General features: G+C 35.2%; 1 protein-coding gene across 3 annotated transcripts; it reads left to right on the forward strand.

Moving 5' to 3' along the window:
• On the forward strand, positions 8,068–20,580 carry LOC109361311 (pentatricopeptide repeat-containing protein At3g61360). 3 transcript variants are annotated; one of them, XR_002109288.1, is made up of 3 exons: positions 8,068–9,795; positions 12,701–13,173; positions 20,531–20,580. XR_002109288.1 is itself a non-coding variant. In XM_019606751.1 (2 exons), the coding sequence occupies exons 1-2, from the start codon at positions 8,235–8,237 to the stop codon at positions 12,715–12,717; spliced, it is 1,578 nt and encodes a 525-aa protein (XP_019462296.1). In that variant the 5' UTR covers positions 8,068–8,234; the 3' UTR covers positions 12,718–13,472. The 3 variants fall into 3 exon arrangements, 1 of the variants encoding a protein (XP_019462296.1); XR_002109289.1 differs by lacking the exon at positions 20,531–20,580 and having other exon boundaries at positions 12,701–12,952; positions 13,043–13,472; XM_019606751.1 differs by lacking the exon at positions 20,531–20,580 and having other exon boundaries at positions 12,701–13,472.

The following is a 22,261-nucleotide window of genomic DNA, read 5'->3' on the forward strand; positions in this document are numbered from 1 at the left end:
AAAGTGTTTGAGTTCATAAATGAGTTAAAACAATGTTTTTACCTTAGGGTTATCATGTAAAAATCTAATTCGTGAATCACTAAATTGTTTTCGTGTGTTTAGTTTCGAAGCTTTTGAAGTCGGACAACCAAACCACTTTCTCGTAAATGAAATCAAGCGCGACAATCTAAGGTGAGGGAGAATACATCTTGATATAGTGGTGTTTGAATATGACACTCAGATCTCCTAAACTATCTCAAAAGTTTGAAGTTATATTTGTGTATTAAGAAAACTCGTACTTAATTAATTATTTTGCGTGCCTGGATTTTGTATGGATACTTTCTTAAGTTGTACGATTAGGATAGCTTAAAATATCAAGTATTGTGGTGGCTATCCATGAAGGAACACCACTCGAGAAACTAAAATGCATTGAGATCGAAAATAGCGGAGAGTTTTGATCCAGTAGCCCAAAAAGGCGAGGAAAATGGTCCTGGTAACACGACCACCTCGCCCGGGCGAGACAACCTCGCTTGAGCGAGGGCCAGACAACATGTTTTGGGTGTTTTTGGTGCCCGGGCAACAGTACCTCGACCGGGCAAGTCCAGACAGGTATTTTGACCAGTTTTTGGTGGATTTTTAGCTTGAGCAACAGTACCCTCGCTCGAGCGAGAACCATGCAGGAAATTGAGTCTATTTTGATGAATTGGTCGCTTGAGCGACAATCTCTCGCTTGGGCGAAAGAGAAACAATATTTTTGTCTGATTGCGATTGTTTGATTGCTTAGGCAATGGCCGTAGCTTGGGTGTGAAGTGTATTTACCCTTGGGAAAGACCGTGACTCAGATGATTGAACTCGGTGCCCAAAATCGACAAACTTATACAAGTACCTATGTTCTTGCGACTATTTAGGGCAAGGTTTCCAACTGTGATGTTGTAAAGCGATGCCCAAAAAAAAGGATTAAATGATACCATGCAACGAGGTCGTCTGACCATAAGAGGCTTGGCCATGTGGTCGTCCAGGGTGATTCAGCGATGATTCATAGTGGTATGGATGTTATTCCTCTATTTATGTGTTGACGTAAGATCGGGTCCCACAAGAAACATTCTTCTAGGAGATGTCTTAGGTTGGGCCAATCATATAAAATAATTATTAAAAGATTTAATCGGTTAACCTCGGTTAGTATGCATACTCATTATGGATAATGAAGTAGTGGAGATGAAATTTACGGGAGACGAACGAGCCCCGAGATGTTGAGAAGGACGACGATGGCGATGATTCGTCAGCCAAGTCTTGAGGGTGAGTCTAGGTGAGACAAGTCCCTTGTTTTCCTGGATGAGGTATTCTGTTGGATCAGACAATTCTAACAACACAAACTAAACGATCTCCGACAACCCCTCTTTGCAATCAGGATCAATGAGAGGGATGCCCAAAAAGTGTTTGATACGACACCATCCTGAAATGGACAATTCTTCAGAATAGTATGGGACTTGTACTCTTGGTTATTTCCGAATAGTATATTGGGGGACATTGATGAAAGGATGGATGAAACAAGCATAACATTCATACATTCAGATTGTGGACTTTGATCCTCATAATATGAGATTATAACATCATTTATCATTGTGCATTTTTATATTTGATGTATATATTGTGTTTATTATGCGTGTCTGTCTGGATGTGATATTCCGTGTAATTCCACGCCGTCAATGAGTAATATTCATTAGATGTCAACTCCCTCTTCTTTCTGTTTGTCTTCGGATCGCGTTTTGTTTAGATGGATCGTTCTGCGAGGATTCGGAGTTACCACTTCTCGATGTCCTAGGAGGGGGCATGGAGGATTGAGGGAGATCGGTACACCTACACAAGCCTTTGTGACTTAGATTTGTGTAGGGTACTTTTTGATGTGTTGGATGTCTCAGCCTTTTGTGTAATTTCAGTTTGGGCGAATATTTCTTCCACCTTGTATTTCGTACAAATACTTTCCATTATTAAATGAAGTATTATTCAAAGTTATATTGTGTTATTTTTTGTTACCATTAGGTAATGGTTTTTTATTTTCCACAATGTATGTTACATAAAGTGATGTCCCGAAAAAGAAAGGAATGTAAAGATGATAAGTTTACGTTACATTATATAAAAATATTACCCACTTTTGGGCATTATATTTATTGAGTAATTTTCGGGGCGTTACAGGAACCATTTAATCGATAAAGACTATAAGTTTTTTAGATTATCTTTTGCATTTCTAATTGAGTTTAATTTTAATTTGAACCACCTGCTCACCCCCTCTAGATGAAGATAAAGCCCTTGTTAACCAACATATTATTATAATTGTTAGAACTTGGTTTGTTGGAAGCCATTAGTGAGAATGTTTGGGTGTGAAATCTAAAAAACTCACAAGTCCCACATAGAAGTGTTTTGGAAAAACAACTCTCAAGTCCCACATTGGAGATATTGGGAATTTGGAAAAAATCTCATGTTATAAATAGAGGCATTTTCCCCTTATTATAACTCGCCCCAAGTTGAATGCCTTTCATTCAACTTTTTATTCCTCCCCCATATTTTATGTTGATGCATTTCCGACAAACTTATCCCCCTTTCCTTCCGTGGCACTAAGAATTGGCATAGGCAGCCATATTGTGGGAATTTCGAGAACTGACACCGGGAGTCAGTATTGAGGGAAAAGAATCGGTACGGGTAGCCATATTATGTGCATTTCAAAAACTGACACCGGTAGTCAGTATTGAGTGAAAAGAATTGGCACAAGTAGTCATATTATGGGTACTTCGAGAATTGACACTAATAGTCAGATTGTGGGCAAAAAATTGGCACGGATAGCCATATTGTGGGCATTCTGAGAATTGACACTGGTAGCCATATTATAGTGGGTGTATTCGAGATCGGTTCTTATAGTGTAGTAAGAATTCGATAACAGAGATATGAACTGTTTTATCCTAGGGACAGTGTGGTTGATAGTCTACTTGCACATTTTGGTGAGTGCCACGAAATATATTATAGATAGCAACCTGGTCGTGACCCATCCAGTAAGTATTATTTATGACATTTATAATTGTTGCAAGCTATGGGAACAAAAAATTTAAGACATTTATACTGCAATGGTATTTATAGATAATATTGTTGGACCAAACAACTTTGACATGAACAAACTCTTTCAGTTTGATGGGACAAATTTCAAACGGTAGCAACATAAGATGGAATTTTTCCTCACTATGAGAAAAATTGTCCACATTCTAAAAAATGTTATCCCGGTGTTGGCAGAAAAATCTAAAAAAGAGAAAAAGGATAAACTAGCTATTGAAATAGCTCTCTAGAATAAAAAAATAATTACTTCTGTAATAATTTCATTTTGAATGAGTTGTCTGATGATCTCTATGATTACTATAGTCTATACAAGTCTGGAAAATTAATTTGATATGCACTTGAAAAGAAATATGGTATTGAGGAAGCTGAAACTAAAAAGTATGTTGTTAGTCGTTACCTCAAGTATTATATGACTGATGATAAATTGGTAGAGTCTCAATCCAATAAGATACATAGAATTGGTCATGAAATCATTTCTGATGGTATACCCCTAGAGAGTTAAATTCACAGAGCCTATGAATGTGTATTCATTTTGTATGTTGTAAACAACAAGACATACATGTTTTATGGTATTAACACAAAAGTGATCATTGAGTGTGACGATGTTTATTTCAATGAAAATAATTTTTTTTTTTAAATTCAGGAAGAGTGGGGGCACATCAACTAGTCACATACTTGTGATTAGAGGTAATGTAAAAAAATAAAAGGTTTGAAATAGAACCTAGAAGAAGTAAGATAGCAACTGCTAGAGAGTATGGACCTAATTATATGGTCTATATATTGGAAGAGGATCCATCAACCCTCCAAGAAGCTTTGACTTCTTTGGATGTTGATTTGTGGCAATAGGCCATAACTGATGAGATGGATTCTCTAGAGTCTAACAAGACTTGACATTTAGCTGACTTACCTTCTGGTTGTAAACCTATTGGTTGTAAGTGGATATTGAAAAAAAACTAAAACCTGATGGCACAATGGATAAATACAAGGCTCGCCTTGTAGCTAAGGGTTTCAAGCAAAGAGAGAATGTAGATTTCTTTGACACATTTTCAATTGTTACTAGAATAACATCCATTAGAGTACTAATATTGATCGTTGCGATACATAATTTATTAGTACATCAAATGGATGTTAAGACTGCTTTTTTAAATGGTGATTTGGAAGAAGAAATCTATATGGAACAACCTGAAGGTTTTGTAATACATGGGCAATAAAATAAGGTTTGCAAGTTAGATAAGTCGATGTAAGGTCTTAAGCAAGCACATAACAATGGCATGAAAAGTTTAATGACTTAATAGTCTCGAATGAGTTTAAGGTGAATGAAACTGACAAATGCATTTATTACAAATCAGGAAATGACATTTGCACTATAATATGTCTATATGTAGACGACCTACTCATATTTGGTTCCAACATTCATATTATGAATAATGTGAAATCATTGTTGTGTAACAACTTTGATATGAAAGACCTTGGAGAGGCAAGTATAATCTTGGTATAAAAATTACTAGGTCAAAATAATGAATTTCTTTGGATTAATCTCATTATGTGGAAAAGATCTTAAATAAATATAAATGCTTTGATTGTAAACCTGCTAGCACACCATATGATTCAATTGTAAAACTTTTTAAGAATACTAGTGAAGGTGTAAGACAAGCTGAGTATGCTAGTATCATTGGCAACCTTCAGTATGTCACTGATTGCACTAGACCCGACATTGCCTATGTTGAGGGATTATTATGCAGGTTTACCAGTAGACCTAGTATGGAGCATTGACATGCTATAGAAAGGGTAATGAGATACCTTAAGAAAACAATGAACCTTGGATTACATTACCAAAGATTTCCAGCTATCCTAGAAGGATTCAGCGATGCTGATTAGAACACTCTTTCAGATGATTCCAAAGCAACCAGTGGCTATATATTTAACATAACTGGTGGGGCTGTTTCTTGGAAGTCAAAGAAACAAACTATTTTGGCTCAACCCACTATGGAAGCCAAGATGATAGCACTAGTAACAGGTAGTGAAGAAGCAAGTTGGCTGAGAAACTTACTTGTAGAGATTCCCTTATGGGAAAAAATGATTCCAACTGTGTTGATCCATTGTGATAGTATCGTGGCTATTGAAAAATTGAGAACCACTTTTATAATGGTAAGAAACGACAAATTCGTCGTAAGCACAACACCATTAGAGAGTTACTCTCTATATGAGCTGTTAGAGTGGATCATGTTCGCACTGAGAATAGCTTAGCAGATCCTTTGACGAAAGGACTAGCTAGAGAGAAAATCCATAATACTTCTAAGTGTATGAGACTATTGCCCTTGGAACGAGGATCACTCATGATGATAACCCAACCTAACTTACTAGAGATCCCAAGAAATAGATTCAATAAGTAATAACAAGTTGTGAAGTGATATGAGAATGAATGTGCTATAAAATTATGATAAGCATGATTCATGCAAAATATGTAAGGATGAGTTAAAACTCTTAATGAGATTTATACTCTAATTGGAGTGGAGTACCTAGGCTACAAGAGTACTCTTGATAGACTCACCTATGTGAATGTGGAAGTGCGGGACTTCCTATGAAATTTTCGGGCATAAATTTCTAGAGCGTTCACTATATTGGGATAAATGTGCATGGCCTTTAACACACGGAATTTACAGAATGCACCTTTAAAAAGGTTGTGTGTGGTTTGATGCTAGAGATAGAGTTCAAGATTAGGAGTCACTCTAATAAAGTCTAGATCTTACTCACCATGTAAAGGTTCAAATCGTATGTCACCTTTGTTTATGCACAATCTTATTGAGACCACGAAAATTCTCGAAAATCGTTTTTTAATTTCAAGTGGGGGATTGTTGGAACTTGGTTTGTTGAAAGCCATTAGTGCGAACATTTGGGTGTGAAATCTAAAAAACTCCCAAGTCCTACGTAGAAGAGTTTTGAGAAAAAAAACAAGTCTCAAGTCCCACATTAGAGAGATGAGGAACTTGGAAAAAATCTCATGTTATAAATAGAGGCATTCTCCCCTCATTATAGCTCACCCCAAGTTGAATGTACTTTCATTCAACTTTTTTTTTCTCCCTCATATTTTATGTCGATGCATTTCTGGCAAACTTCTCCTTCTTTCTTTCCATGGCACTAAGAATTGGTATAGAAAACCAAATTGTGGGAATTCCGAGAATTGACATTGGTAGTCAGTATTGAGGGAAAAGAATTGGATGAGGATATCTAGGCATAAGGATGAGGATGGTCTTAGCGTGAAGGACTCTCAGTATACCAAATATTTCTCTTCTTGGCAAGATGAGTTGGAACTTACTCAGGAATAATGACAAGTTGTGGTGTAGGGTTCTTTCTGATAAGTATTTAGGTGATTAGTCTGTGTTGTTTGCTCAACCTAAATCATTAGCTTCCTTTGTTTGGAGAATTATTGTGAGGGTCTTTAATCTTCTTAGAGATGGCTATATGATTCATTTGGGTACTGACAACCAATCTCTTTTGTATGATAACTGGATGGGTGTTGGTAAGTTGTGTAACTTCGTCATCTTTGTCCATATTTCTGATACTTAGCTTCAGGGAAAGATATTTGGTTTGATGGATCCTAGGACTTTTGAATGCTTTCTACTATGGTTCTGTCTGAATTGAAGGATCTAGTTTCTCATACTTTCTCTCTAGGCACCCCAGCTGAGGATTAGGGGTGGATTTGGGATGATCATGCTTCTAGTGCATACTCAACAAGATCAGGTTATTATTGGCTTATATCCAAGGGGAATGGCTTTGGTGACATTGACAAGATTTTGTGTTGGGTGTGGCATCTCAAAGTCCTACAAAAAATGAAGTTTATGTGTTGGCTTGGTATTCATGATGTTTTACCTTCGAATGAATTGAGGTTTAAAATACACTTGACTCCGGATCCGGTTTGTAGGAGGTGTCAGGGTGGTATGGAGAGTCTTTGGCATATTCTTAGGGACTATCGTGAGTCTGGTATGTGGTAGGCTTGGAGATGGCGTAGTGGGCTTCTGTTCATGTCTGGTGTGTGGGTTTCTGTTCATGTATGATGTGTGGGTTTCTGTTCATGTCTGGTGTGTGGCAGGCTTGGAGATAGCGTAATAAGGCTTATCTTGGTTCTAACAATAGGGATATCAACTTTGTTGCTCGTCGTATTCATCAGGGCTACTATGATTGGCTTAACATGAGGCATTCAATGAGCATGAATGAGGAGGTCTCTTCGGTCCACTAGCCTTGCCCTCAGTCTGGGCAGGTCAAGATTAATGTGGATGAGAGTTGCATTCATGACAATAATATTATTGGTGGCGACAATGTCTTTTGTGACCATAATTGGAGGTGGTTGACTTGGTTTTTAGCTAATTTTGGTAGAGGCTCTCCGATTTTAGCCGAGCTTTTGGCTATTGAGCTAGGTTTGACTCTGGCTTGGAATAAAGGTTTTAGGAACGTCATTCTTGAAACTGATTGTCTAGAGGCAATGCAAGTTATCTCAGAAGGTGCTCAAGTTGGCCTCCGGTTAGAAAGGTTGAATCTTGGGTTTCACCTGATTGGATTGTGGATATCAAGCATACGGTTCGTGAGGTGAATCAAGTGGCACATAATCTAGCTAAGATTGGCTCACATTCCTCTTTCAATCTTCTTGTGTGGAAACAACTCTTGTGATTTGTCAATCTTACCTTAACTTGGATTGTTGTTCTTTGAGCTAGTTTATTCTTTTCTTGTTTCCAATGTACCAAAAGAAATGATCTATGTTATGTTATTATACCATACAAGATTAGGAGCTGCATATTCTATCCCAAGTATATCATTTTATGTACTACTTATTTTTTATTGATAAGAAAATTAAAACATGAATTAAACATATATTAACTTTATAGTTTTTGATCAATAAAAATAAAAAGATACATAAAATGTGATATACATTTTGGGATAGAAGATGAGTACACACAAACTTAAATATAGGCAAACCCCGGATGGGTGGGGGATTAGGGCATTTGGTTTATTTACTCATCCTCCAATTTCCCTCACTGGCTCACTCCCCCATTTCAATTCTCAACCCCTACTCCTCTTTTCTTCATCCACTCCTTTTTTCTTCAACCCCATGGTCCCCAATTTCTCTTGAAACAACAACTACAACAACAACAATAATAATGCTCACATTGCATAACAAACTAAATCGTTACACTAAAATTCCCCACACCATATCCTCCTTCACATATTCCACACTCAAATTCTCTTCACAATCTCAACCTCATTCCATCATCGATGTTAACACTCTCACCAAAATCATTAACGACCATCCTTTTCCAGACCAACCCCTAAACCCCACCCTCCTCAACCACCTCCCTCCTCTCTCCGCCGCCACCACCACCACCACCACCACCACCACCACCAACACCAACACCATCTTTCCTTCTTTCGCCGAAAACGTCCTCGGCCGTTTATTCGCTTCCCATTCCAACGGCCTCAAAGCCTTAGAGTTTTTCAAATTTTCACTCCACCACCAACAACATTTCCCATTAAGCCATGATGCTTTGGAGAAAACCCTCCACATTCTCGCGAGGATGCGCTACTTCGATCGCGCCTGGGAATTGCTTCGAGAGATTGCGAAAACGCAGCCTCAGTTGCTGACTCTTAAGGCAATGAGCATTATTTTGTCGAAAATCGCCAAGTACCAGTCGTTTGAGGATACGCTTGAAGCGTTTAGGAGGATGGAGGAGGATGTGTTTGTTGGAAGGGAATTTGGTACTGATGAGTTTAATGTGCTTGTTAAAGCATTTTGCTCTCAGAGGCAGATGAAGGAGGCGAAATCCGTGTTCAGGAAGATGGTTTCGCGGTTTAATCCGAATATTAAGACTATGAATATTTTGCTCTTAGGTTTTAAAGAATCAGGGGATGTGACTTCTGTTGAGCTTTTTTACCATGAAATGGTTAGGCGCGGTTTTAGTCCTGATAGTGTTACTTATAATATTAGAATTGATGCTTACTGTAAGAAAAATTGTTTTGGTGATGGTTTGAGACTTTTGGAGGAGATGGAGGGTCGGAATTTTGCACCTACGATTCAAACGATAACTACATTAATTCACGGTGCAGGTTTGGTTCGAAATGTAGGGAAGGCATGGCAATTGTTTAATGAGATTCCATTGAGAAACTTGGTTGCTGACACCGGTGCTTATAACGCTTTAATTAGTTCATTAGTTAGGTCAAGGGATATTGAATCCGCACTTTCGTTGATGGAAAAGATAATTGAGAATCAAATTGAGCTTGATGGTGTAACTTATCATACATTGTTCTCAGGATTAATTAGGACGAAGGGAATCGAAGGAGTAAATGAACTTTACCAGAAGATGACTCATAGGAATTTTGTTCCAAAAACAAGAACAGTTGTGATGCTAATGAAATATTTCTGCCAGAATTCTCGGCTCGATTTAGGTTTAAGTTTATGGAACTACCTAGTGGAGAAAGGGTATTGTCCTCATGCTCATGCTTTAGATCTTTTGGTCACTGGATTATGCTCAAGGGGTATGGTGCAAGAAGCTTTTGAGTGTTCCAAACAAATGTTGTTGAGAGGAAGACATATGAGTTCTGCAGCGTTTCTAATGTTGGAGAGGTTTCTTCTGAAGGCACGTGATATGGATAAGTTAAAGGACCTTGAACAGATGACTAAAAATCTGAAAAGTGTGTTGCCGCCGTCTATAGAACATACTACCGGTATTTCTTTCTCCACGGTTATAAATTAGCTTTTCTTAGTTTCACACATAACGATTGCTACTACATTTCGGTAGACTTTCCCTGTTCATTAACATGTATGTTTCTTTAAATTGAAACTTAACAATTTTCTATTTGTTGACTTGTTAAAAATAAAAGGAAGTTGTTGTTCATATGAAAAAATTTGTTGACTCTCAATGACAAAGTTTAAGAAGCTACCATATCGGTTTTCCACAGTTTGGTTTTATAACTGCCCTTCACACTCAAGTCAAATTTGATGTCTCTTCATAAAAGGCCATTATCAATCTACTTATATAGTCTTGAATAATCATAAAACATAAAGCTCATATCGAATTCTCAAACAATACATATTATTTGAAGTCTACAATGTATGCCTCTATCCTTTCACTTCATGCCATTGTTATCTGGACAAAGTTCTCGTGTTTATCTATTTTTTTGCACTGTTTCATAATTCTTAACAGCAAAGTCTTCTTCAAAATCTTTTTTCAGCTTGTGCAGTGCTGTTTTCAGCCTGAACTTGAGTGGTGCATAATGTAGTTCTTGCTTAAGATAGCTTCGGCATGGTATTTGCTTATTAACAGTTCAGCAGGATGAGTCTTTTAATAATGGAGGAATCTCCTAGTGAATGTGAAATACTGATTGATATATTGGGAAAAATATGATACAGAAAATAGTCATGCCTACTTATTCAAAAATGTGTACTTAGAGAGATTGGATGGTGTAGTCTGGAACTAGAACATCAGTGTCTTTTGTGTGTAGAAGCTTTACATTACCTGCCGAAGTTATCTGTGATTTACGGTCACGAGTTCGAATATTTTTGTTTCCATCTAAAGAAGCAAGATTGTCATATACATTATCTCTTAGCTGGAAAGTGTGTTTTGGTTGAAAGGGAAGGGGGTTGGATTTTAATTAAAATCCCTTGAAAGTTCAAAAATTTGGAAGGCAGGGACATGCCGAGCCTAAAATCCATTCATTCTCTTTTTTGTTCCCCCCTCCAAAATTGGGGGTTTTGGACAAAAGAAGGCTATTTGTCCCTCTCTTCTCATCCCTTATTTGAACCAAATACATCTATATTGTAATAAAAAGAAGCCAATCAGCCACCAATTTCCCTCAAAATACCACTGTAAAAGAACTTCTCTAGAGCCAAATCCTGCATAAGTCTAACCATTTTCCATCCCACACAAATCATTTTCCATTAAACAGCTGCTCAAAGCAACAGACATAACTGTCTTTTCCATTATAAAGCTAAAAGCTTATGATAAAAGCTTTGACTCACACATAATAAGCTTTAAACCCTTCCTTTCCCATTCAAACCAAAAACATGCTTCTCTCTCTCTTTTCTTCTCTTCCATTCTTTACTGCATTTTTTCTTTCCTCATACAAAAAAAAACCCTCCATTTCTCTCATTTCTCTTCACCCCAGCCACCACAACCAGATCTGCCACTCCCTCTCATGAACTCAGTCCACTGTCGTGCACAAGCAGTCACTAACTCAGTCATGACTTAGGTGAACTGCATCACCTAAAGCTCCATTTTCTAGCTTTGATTGTACTACCATGAACCGCGATCCACTATCAAACCTCCTTCCATGATCCCACTCACATGGTTGGTTGAGAATGACAACCACCACCCACTAAGGCAACCACCATTAACTTTGATTATAACTCATAATGTTGTTTGATGAGATTTTTATTTGATGAAATTAGTATGAAATTGAAGGGAGAGAAATTGAACTGGCATGCTGCATTCATTTGGACTGACATGCAAGTTGAATCATCAGCAATTCTTTTTATAATTGAAGCTTAATTTTTTATGCTTCAGTGAGTTATGTGATGTTAGTTTTGTGGCTTTATGCAAAGTACGTATTATATGGTGTTAGTTTATGCTAACGATGAAAGTCTTTGTTTTTGTTTCTTTTTTGCCACAAGTTTTCAACAGTTCTGAGATTCTCTTTGATAACCATAGTGATATGAAGTTGTGTTGTAATGCAATAACAACCAAATCATAGTCTCACTAGGTGGGATCGGCTATATGGATTGGATCGAACAATGTTATAATCATTTATCATAAATCATGTCTATAGACAAATCATTGATCTTTAAATCTTTCCTAATGTTTTCATGTATGGTTTTTTTTGGTCTCCATTTGTCTCTGGAAATTTGATTATCCTCCATTTGATATACTCTAACAATGTCCTCCACACATACCTAAATTACCTAAGGCACAATTCTAACATCTTTTCTATAATAGGAGCTACACAAACTTTCTCCCGAATGCTTCCATTCATAATCCTATCTTATCTAGTATATCCACTCATCCAACATAATATTTTCATCTCCGCTACATTGAGTTTATTCTCTTATTGACATTTTATTATTCAATATTTAGTCTCATATAACATTACAGGTCTTATATATGTGTGGTAAAATTTCCCTTTAAGTTTGTGTTCTACCTTTCTATCACATGACACATCCACTCAGCCATTTCATCTATCCTACTTGAATCTTATAGTTTATATCTCCCTCAAGATACTTTAATCTATTTACTTGTGGTATATGATTTCCAAATTTTTTCCTGTGCAATAGGGTCCATCCATTTTTTGTTAAACTTAAGTTTCATTTACTCCATCACACAAACAAAAATTGGGCCCATTCAATGCTTTTTTGACTGATGCATTAGTTGATCATGTGGAGATATAGGTTGTATTTAGATTATTTTATTGTATCTTTATCATTATCTATTTCCTTAGATAGTCCATCCTAATCCCTTAAGTACGAGGATTGAGTAGTCAAACTTGTGTTATAAATATTGTACCCAACATCAATGAATATGAAGTTATACTCACTCTTAAGTTACTTCTCTAGTTCATTGTTGGTGTTTGGTTTCAGGTTTCAGCCGTTGTTAGCGCTGGCTTGTTCTTTGTAGCGGTCCAGTGCCCAAAGTCTGTTCACCATTAGACTCAAATATCTGCCATCCCACCCAGTGACATTGCTGGAGGTTCTGTCATGCACCGCCACACACGACTTTTGTTGTTTCAGTTTTGCCTGCGCGTGGGGCCATAAAGGCGATCGTTTTTCGCTGTTTTTGTCCCCTTCTCTTCGTCTTCTCCTCCCACCTTTGTTGCACTAGTTTTGTAGCAAGTGAGTTCAAGTTTTACGGAGGCTTTCACTTTGTTTTCTATCTTTGCCCCTTTTATATTAGTTGTTTGTATGCTTATTGGTACTGTTCAGGTCTTTAAAGCACCATGGCTGAAGAATCCAGTACGACTAACATGAAAACAATCAAGTTAGGTCCGTCAAAGAAGAGTTTGGTCACTTTCGCTATCGGAGAGTCTCTGAACATCCCACTGAAAAATTGAATGGTAAGAATGATTTGGATTGGTGTAATGTAGTTGAAGTGTGATTCTTAGATCAAGGTCTATTGGAACATCATACTAAGAAGAGTGTTGGCATTTCTGATGATGAGAATGATGAATGGCAAAGGGTTGATTATCAACTTGTGTCTCTATTGTGGCAATCCATTGAACTCAAGTTGATAGTGCACTTCCACCCTTATAAGAATTATTGTTGAAATTATAGGGTTTAGATGTGGAAGGAGAAAAATATCAAAATGCTAAATTGTATTTATAATATTGTGAATGATGGTGTGAAAATGTGATGATATGATGTGATATGAAAGACATATTAATACCTCATTAAATTTGTTTTTAAGATATATCTTGATGAGAAGGTATCATGAGAAGGTTGCTCATGAGATACTTTAGATCATTACCAGCAATGAAGGCAATCAAAACAAGATTGTGTAGTAACATGGAAAATGATTTTTTTTGCAGACAACATGGTTATTTATAGTGGAAAAAAATACTTCAAACTTTTACATCTAATCCAATCAATATTGAATTTAAGTCTTCAAAAGAATGAAAAATGACACTTTAAGTGAGTGTACATTTTTCTTTAAGATCACTAGTTGTTAATTAATATTATTTACAATTAATATGTTATTTTCAAACTTCAAAACAATATCTATGTTTCTTTATATTATATTCTTATTGAATTAATTTTAATTATAAATTATAATTAAATATTGTTGTCCCTTTTAAACTTTTGATCATGATCAATCACTTATTTATAATATTTGAGTACTATTTTGAATTATTACATTTTATATATAAAAAAGTTCACATAGAAACTTATAAGGATAAAAGTGATATTCACTCAATATTCATTTATTTATTGTTGTTATTATATTAAATAATTCCACCTTTATTTTATTGTAAGTATTCCGATTATTTAAAGTGTTGTAAATATATTTATGAATAACAACCTCAATATAACAAATTGGTTTTATATTGACATAAGAGATTTTTTATACATAACATGACTTAGGAGAATTTTAACATGCATGCATGATTTTGGGTATTAATACTTACATCCTGTTTTAAAGATATGCATCATACATATATCATTCATGTTAGAGATTCATGCATAATCAACTAAGTTTTTTCATAAAATCGTTACTCGATTAAGACTTTATTTAATTGATTAAGTCTTTGAAAATGGAAAACCCCTTAATCGATTAAGAACATGGTTAATCAATTAAGGTAGTTCATGGATGTTTTAAAGAAATGTTAATCAATTAAGTGGCAATTTAATCGATTATCCCTAACATAATGGCTTGAAAGTGAAAGGCATTTTACCATCCTTTCCCAGATTGCAAGGTAAGTGGAGTAATACAGAAATTTGATACAAAAGTGATACACGTTTTTCAGGAAGAGATTTCTGAAAAGAGAGAAAACATTTCATGTGAAAAAGAAATTTTTTGAGTATCTTTGGAAATAAGTTTATTTTCATATCTTGAGAGTTTTTAAAGATTTCCTTTTGTGAATCTTATTCACTCATTTTCATCTCTATGTGTGAAATTCATCATATAGTTATGTTCTGAATTGTTAGTGTATGTTTTAGCACATTGAAGGTGCATTAGAAAGTTGTATACATTTTTTACGGTCAATTTGTAAAATTTTCTCTTTGAGGTTGTGAGGTATCACCTAGGAGGAAGAGAGATATTTAGAAGAAATCCTAGGCTGGAGTCAAGGTTGAAGAAGAGGTCTCATTGAGTATACTTAGTTAGAAGTGGTGAAGAGCCATTAGAAGCCAGGTCCAAGAGAAGTATTGGTGAAGAAGTATTTTGTAACAAATATTTGATTTCTTCTGGTGAAACAAATATCCCAAGATCAGAAGGGAGGTCTGGATGTAGATTGCATGTTGATTAGCAATCGAATCAAGATAAATTGGTTGTGTCATCTTCTCTCTTACCCTACTCTTTTACTTATTTTTAATTATCACATTTTTCACATTATTTGCTAGCATTCATTTAGTGATCATTGCATAAGTGAATTTGCTTTGTTAATCACATTTTGTAATCACTTTAAGAGCATATTAGATTAGTATAGTCAATGTTTTTTTGCTCCATCAAGAACCAAAAGATTTTCAAGAAAATCACGAGGTTAATCGATTAAGTTTAGTTTTGTGTCAATTGATTAAGGAACCATTTAATCGATAAAGATCATAAGTTTTTGAGATTATCTTTTGCATTTCTAATTGAGTTTAATTTTAATTTGAACCACCTACTCACCCCCTCTAGGTGAAGATAAAGCCCTTGTTAACCAACATATTATTATAATTGTTGGAACTTGGTTGGTTGAAACCCATTAGTGAGAACTTTTGGGTGTGAAATCTAAAAAACTCACAAGTCCCACATAGAAGAGTTTTGAAAAAACAACTCTCAAGTCCCACATTGAAGAGATGAGGAACTTGGAAAAAATCTCATGTTATAAATAGAGGCGTTCTCCCCTTATTATAACTCACCACAAGTTGAATGCCTTTCATTCAACTTTTTCTTTGTCCCTCATATTTTATGTTGATGCATTTCTGGTAAACTTATCCCCTTTTCTTTCTGTGGCACTAAGAATTGGCATAGGCAACCAAATTGTGGGAATTTCGAGAACTGACACTAGCAGTCAGTATTGAGGGAAAAGAATTGGCACGGGTAGCCATATTGTGGGATTTCAAAAACTGACACCGGTGGTCAGTATTGAGTGAAAAGAATTGTCACAGGTAGTCATATTGTGGGCACTTCGAGATCTGACACTGATAGTCAGATTGTGGACAAAGAATTGGCATGGGTAGTCATATTGTGAGCATTCCGAGAATTGGCACTGATAGCCATATTATAGTGGGTGTATTCGAGATCGGTTCTTATAGTGTGGTAAGAATTTGATAACAGAGATATGAGCTGTTTTATCCTAGAGACAACATGGTTGATAGTCTTCTTGCACATTTTGGACAATGTCATGAAACATCTTATAAAGAGCGACATGGTCGTGACTCAGCTAGTAAGTATTATTTCGTGTCATTTATAATTGTTGCAAGCTATGGTAACAAAAAAATTAAGACATTTCTATTGCAATGGCGTTCATAGATAATATTACTGGACCGAACAACTTTGACATGAACAAATTCTTTCGGTTTGATGGAACAAATTTCAAACGGTGGCAATATAAGATGGAATTTTTCCTCACTATGAGAAAAATTGTCCACATTCTGAAAAATGTTATCCCGGTGTTGCTAGAAAAATCTAAACAAGAGAAAAAGAATAAACTAGCTATTGAAATAGCTCTCTGGAATGAAAATAATTACTTGTGTAAGAATTTCATTCTGAATGAGTTGTCTGATGATCTCTATGATTACTATAGTACATAGAAGTCTGCCAAATTAATTTGATATGCACTTGAAAAGAAATATGGTATTAAGGAAGTTGAGACTAAAAAGTATGTTGTTAGTCGTTACCTCAAGTATGATATGACTGACGATAAATCGGTAGAGTCTTAGTCCAATAAGATACATAGAATTGGTCATGAAATCATTTCCGATGGTATACCCCTAGAGAGTTAAACTCATAGAGCCTATGAATGTGTATTCATTTTGTATGTTGCAAACAACAAGACATACATGTTTTATGACATTAACGCAAAAGTGATCATTGAGTGTGACGATGCTAATTTCAATGAAAATAATTTTTTTTTAAATTTAGGAAGAGTGGGGCCACATCAACTAGTCATATACATGTGATTAGAGATAATGTAAAAAATGAAAGGTTTGAAATAGAACCTAGAAGAAGTAAGATAACAACTGTTAGAGAGTATGAACCTAATTATATGGTCTATATATTGGAAGAGGATCCATCAACCCTCCAAGAAGCTTTGACTCCTTTGGATGCTGATTTGTGGCAAGAGGCCATAAATGATGAGATGGATTCTCTAGAGTCTAACAAGACCTGACATTTAGCTGACTTACCTCTTGGTTGTAAACCTATTGATTGTAAGTGGATATTGAAAAAAATGAAACCTGATGGCACGGTGGATAAATATAAGGCTCGTCTTGTAACTAAGGGTTTCAAGCAAAGAGAGAATGTAGATTCCTTTAACACATTTTCAACTGTTACTAGAATAACATCTATTAGAGTACTAATATCGATCGTTGCAACACATAATTTATTAGTACATCAAATAGATGTTAAGATTGCTTTTTTAATTGGTGATTTGGAAGAAGAAATCTATATGGAACAACCTGGAGGTTTTGTAATACATGGGCAATAAAATAAGGTTTGCAAGTTAGATAAGTCGATGTATGGTCTTAAGCAAGCACCTAAGAGTGGCATGAAAAGTTGAACGACTTAATGGTCTCGAATGAGGTTAAGGTGAATGAAAGTGACAAATGCATTTATTACAAATCAGAAAATGACATTTGCACTATAATATGTCTATATCTAGACGACCTACTCATATTTATTTCCAACATTCATATTGTGAAATCATTGTTTATAACAACTTTGATATGAAAGACCATGGAGAGGCAAGTGTAATTTTGGTATAAAAATTACTAGGTCAAAAGAAGGAATTTCTTTGGATTAATCTCACTATGTGGAAAAGATCTTAAATAAATATAAATACTTTGATTGTAAACATGTTAGCGCACCATATGATCCATTTGTAAGACTTTTTAAGAATACTGGTGAAGGTGTAAGACAAACTGAGTATGCTAGCATCATTGACAACCTTCAGTATGCCACTGATTGCACTAGACCCGACATTGCCTATGTTGTGGGATTATTATGCAGGTTTACCAGTAGCCTATTATGGAGCATTGACATGCTATAAAAAGGGTAATGAGATACCTTAAAAAAAATGAACATTGGATTACATTACCAAAGATTTCCAGCTGTCCTAGAAGGACTCAGCGATGCGGATTAGAACACTCTTTCAGATGATTCTAAAGCAACCAGTGGCTATATATTTAACATAACTGGTGGGGCTGTTTCTTGGAAGTCAAAGAAACATACTATTTTGGCTCAACCCTCTGTGGAAGTCAAGATGATAACACTAGTAACGGGTAGTGAAGAAGCAAGTTGGCTGAGAAGCTTGCTTGTAGAGATTCCTCTATGGGAAAAACCAATTCCAACTGTGTTGATCCATTGTGATAGTACCGTGGCTATTGTAAAAATTGAGAACCACTTTTATAATGGTAAGAAACGACAAATTCGTCGTAAGCACAACATTATTAGAGAGTTACTCTCTACATGAGCTGTTAGAGTGGATCATGTACGCAATAAGAATAACTTAGCAGATCATTTCATGAAAGGACTAGCTAGAGAAAAAGTACATAATACTTCTAAGTGTATGGGACTATTTCCCTTGGAACGAGGATCACTCATGATGATAACCCAACCTAACCGACAGGAGATCCCAAGAAATAAGTTCAATGGGTAATAACAAGTTGTGAAGTGATATGAGAATGAACATGCTATAAAATTATGAGAAGCATGATTCCTGCAACATATGTAAGGAAAAGTTAAAACTCTTAATGAGATCTATACTCCAATTGGAGTGGAGTACCTAGGCTACAAGAGTACTCTTGATAGACTCACCTATGTGAATGTGGAAGTGTGGGCCGCTTCCTATGAAATTTTCGTGCATAAATTTCTAGAGCATTCACTATATTGGGATAGATGTGCATGACCTTTAACGCACAAGCCTTACAAAATACACCTTTGAAAAGGTTGTGTGATTTGATGTTGGAGATAGAGTTCAAGACTATGAGTCACTCTAGTAAAGTCTAGATCTTACTCACTATGTAAAGATTCAAGTCGCATGACGCCTTTATTTATGCACAATCTTATTGAGACCACGAAAATTCTCGAAAATCATTTTTTAATTTCAAGTGGGGGATTGTTGGAACTTGGTTTATTAAAAGCCATTAGTATGAACTTTTGGGTGTGAAATCTAAAAAACTCCCAAGTCCTACATAGAAGATTTTTGAGAAAAAACAACTCTCAAGTCCCACACTGGAGATATGAGGAACTTGGAAAAAATCTCATGTTATAAATAGAGGCATTCTCTCCTCATTATAGCTCACCCCAAGTTGAATGCGCTTTCATTCAACGTTTTCATTCTCCCTCATATTTTCTGTCGATGCATTTCTAGAAAACTAGTCCATCTTTCTTCCCGTGACACTAAGAATTGGCATAGACTACCAAATTGTGGAAATTCCGAGAATTAACATTGGTAGTCAGTATTGAGGGAAAAGAATTGACACGGGTAGCTATATTGTGGGCATTTCGAAAACTAACTCTAGTAGTCAATATTGAGTGAAAAGAATTGGCAGGAGTAGCCATGTTGTGGGCATTTCGAGAACTGACAGTGGTAGTTAGATTGTGGGAAAAGAAGAGTGATTCTTAGATCAAGGTCTATTGGAACATCATACTAAGAAGAGTGTTGGCATTTCTGATGATGAGAATGATGAATGGCAAAGGGTTGATTATCAACTTGTGTCTCTATTGTGGCAATCCATTGAACTCAAGTTGATAGTGCACTTCCACCCTTATAAGAATTATTGTTGAAATTATAGGGTTTAGATGTGGAAGGAGAAAAATATCAAAATGCTAAATTGTATTTATAATATTGTGAATGATGGTGTGAAAATGTGATGATATGATGTGATATGAAAGACATATTAATACCTCATTAAATTTGTTTTTAAGATATAATTTAATAAGATATAATTTAAGATATATTTTGATGAGAAGGTATCAGGAGAAGGTTGCTCATGAGATACTTTAGATCTTAGTTACATGGTTCCATGGTTTGTGTATATCAAATACCAAGTTTATCATAAAAGTAAGAGAATAAAGTATCTCCTCATACTATGAGATAACTTATCTCATCTGGTCGGTAAAAGTATGATATATGTACTATTTTGTTTAGTTTTATAAATATTTTTGTAGAAAATGATTAAATAGAACAAATGTCATGATTTTAGTGGCTAAAGAAGATAAGTTATCTCTTTATACCATGAGATACTTTATTCTAGGGCTGACAATGAACTGAATTAAAACTTAATTCGTTATTTAGTTTGAGAAACTTGGTTCATGAACTAAATGAGTTGAATTTGAGTTGGAAATTAAGCTAATGAAATAAGCGAGCCGAACTTAAGTTAAATATAACTCGATTCGTTAGGTTCATTAGCTGACTGGATATATATATATATATAAACAATATTTCTTTAAAAAGAATTAATTATTTGAGTTAATGAAACAATGATTTTATTCATCTTGTTAGTAATATCCAAAATATTTGGAATTGAAATTATGGTTGACATTTGTAGGATAGAGATGATGCGAATGTACCTAGGACAAATCAGGAGGCAGTGCATCTAGCATAAAGTTGGGTCATTGTATCTTCACCACACTGAAGATGATTGATCATGACATGTCCTCTTATTTGAACAAAGTACAATATCTTATAGAGGAACTCAAGTTGAATAAAACATAATCGTTGTCTACATCTTAATCTAAGAACGTACAACATTCCTGACTTGAAATACATGTATGCTATTAAGAATGAATTTCTCTTTCATTGCCCACAATTGATTTTGGAGCATATGGTGGCAAGGAGAAATGAAGAAAATGTTAGGTTACCGTATTTCATTTTCATTTCCCTCATCATTGATCATTTTCACAACAAATTAAACTTTCTCATCTATTCATCTGTGTTCAGTAATTTGCCGCATTCTTTGTAAGTGAGTTCTTGGCTCTGAAATATGGTGTACACTGTAGACTCTCCTAATTGTTATCCATTTGTTAGAAACAACTATTTCTCTGTATTTATTAGAGTCTTTAAGTGAGGTTGTGAGTTGCACAATTCTTATTCTTTGCGGTGATTAGTCTGAAGAAGCTATGATGAAAAAAAAATTACTTGTATTTATCCTACAAAAGTTGGGATTTTGAATAATATTCAACTTATTGGGAAAGCATGGTGAAAACTAAATTGGGATTTTCATTTTACTTTGAAACAAGGAACACAATTCAGATATTTTCTATGTTATACTGCCAACTTCAAAGTTTAGCATTAAGCCATTATTGAAACATCATTTTATTAGTTAACTTTTTTTAGTAAGCAAAGAATTGCAGCATCTCTATGATAGTGATTAGAACAGTATTATTAGTTATCGACTATTTAATATAACATTCACCTTTAATTTGGGTTTAGAGTTTGACTATGTATAGCATCATACACAAAGACAATCTTCGATTAATGTAGTTAATCACACACAATATCATTCTTATTGAAATAAGAATATTCTTCCTTTCAACTCACATCCTTCTTGAGCTACTGCAATGTCCTTATTTCTGCCACTGACAACAGCCTAGGATAAGCTTCTTTCAGTGATTGTTCAGCAATCAGCACTCCAATTTATTAGTAGTAAACTATAGTAAAATTGATTATCAACCAAAGTTAATTGTATGTTAATATTTTAATGGTCTGATGCATCTAACTTTGGTGCACCGTGTTTATCCAAGAATATTTTTTCATTGTGCAAGGCAGTGGCCATTGGATTTTTACCCTCACTGCAAGTTGCCAACTTCTGCTTCAGTGACCTCAACGTTGAGTCAAATTATGGACCGCATCACGAGATACAGCCACAATATTATGGTTGTGGTGACCATCACAACCATATCACACTGCAATTATAGTGTGACCCTGAATCATAACTACGTGGCCACATCGAGCCGTAACGTCAATCAAAACATTTGAGTCTAATCGGCTACATCAAATTCAAAAATATATTTGTAAGTGCAAAATAATTCATACCGCCATGTCCATAATCTGCATCGCAACGGTCACTGACTGCAATCGCAATAACTGTAAGAATGAATACAATCGCGATTGCAACTATAATTTAAAACACTGCATCTAACATAATTTTAATTAGGAAAATAATATATTAGAAAGTTATACATATTATAAATTGATACTTTATTTATTAATGATTGGTTTACAAGTCACTTTATTATGAGTAGAAAAATTTAGTAGCAAAATATATTATTACTCTTCT

The sequence above is a fragment of the Lupinus angustifolius genome, chromosome LG11, assembly GCF_001865875.1.
Source record: "Lupinus angustifolius cultivar Tanjil chromosome LG11, LupAngTanjil_v1.0, whole genome shotgun sequence".
NCBI lineage: Eukaryota > Viridiplantae > Streptophyta > Magnoliopsida > Fabales > Fabaceae > Lupinus > Lupinus angustifolius.

Excerpts from the sequence above, each read along its gene's own strand:
- LOC109361311 (XM_019606751.1), top strand. The coding sequence starts at position 8,235 with ATGCTCACATTGCATAACAAACTAAATCGTTACACTAAAATTCCCCAC.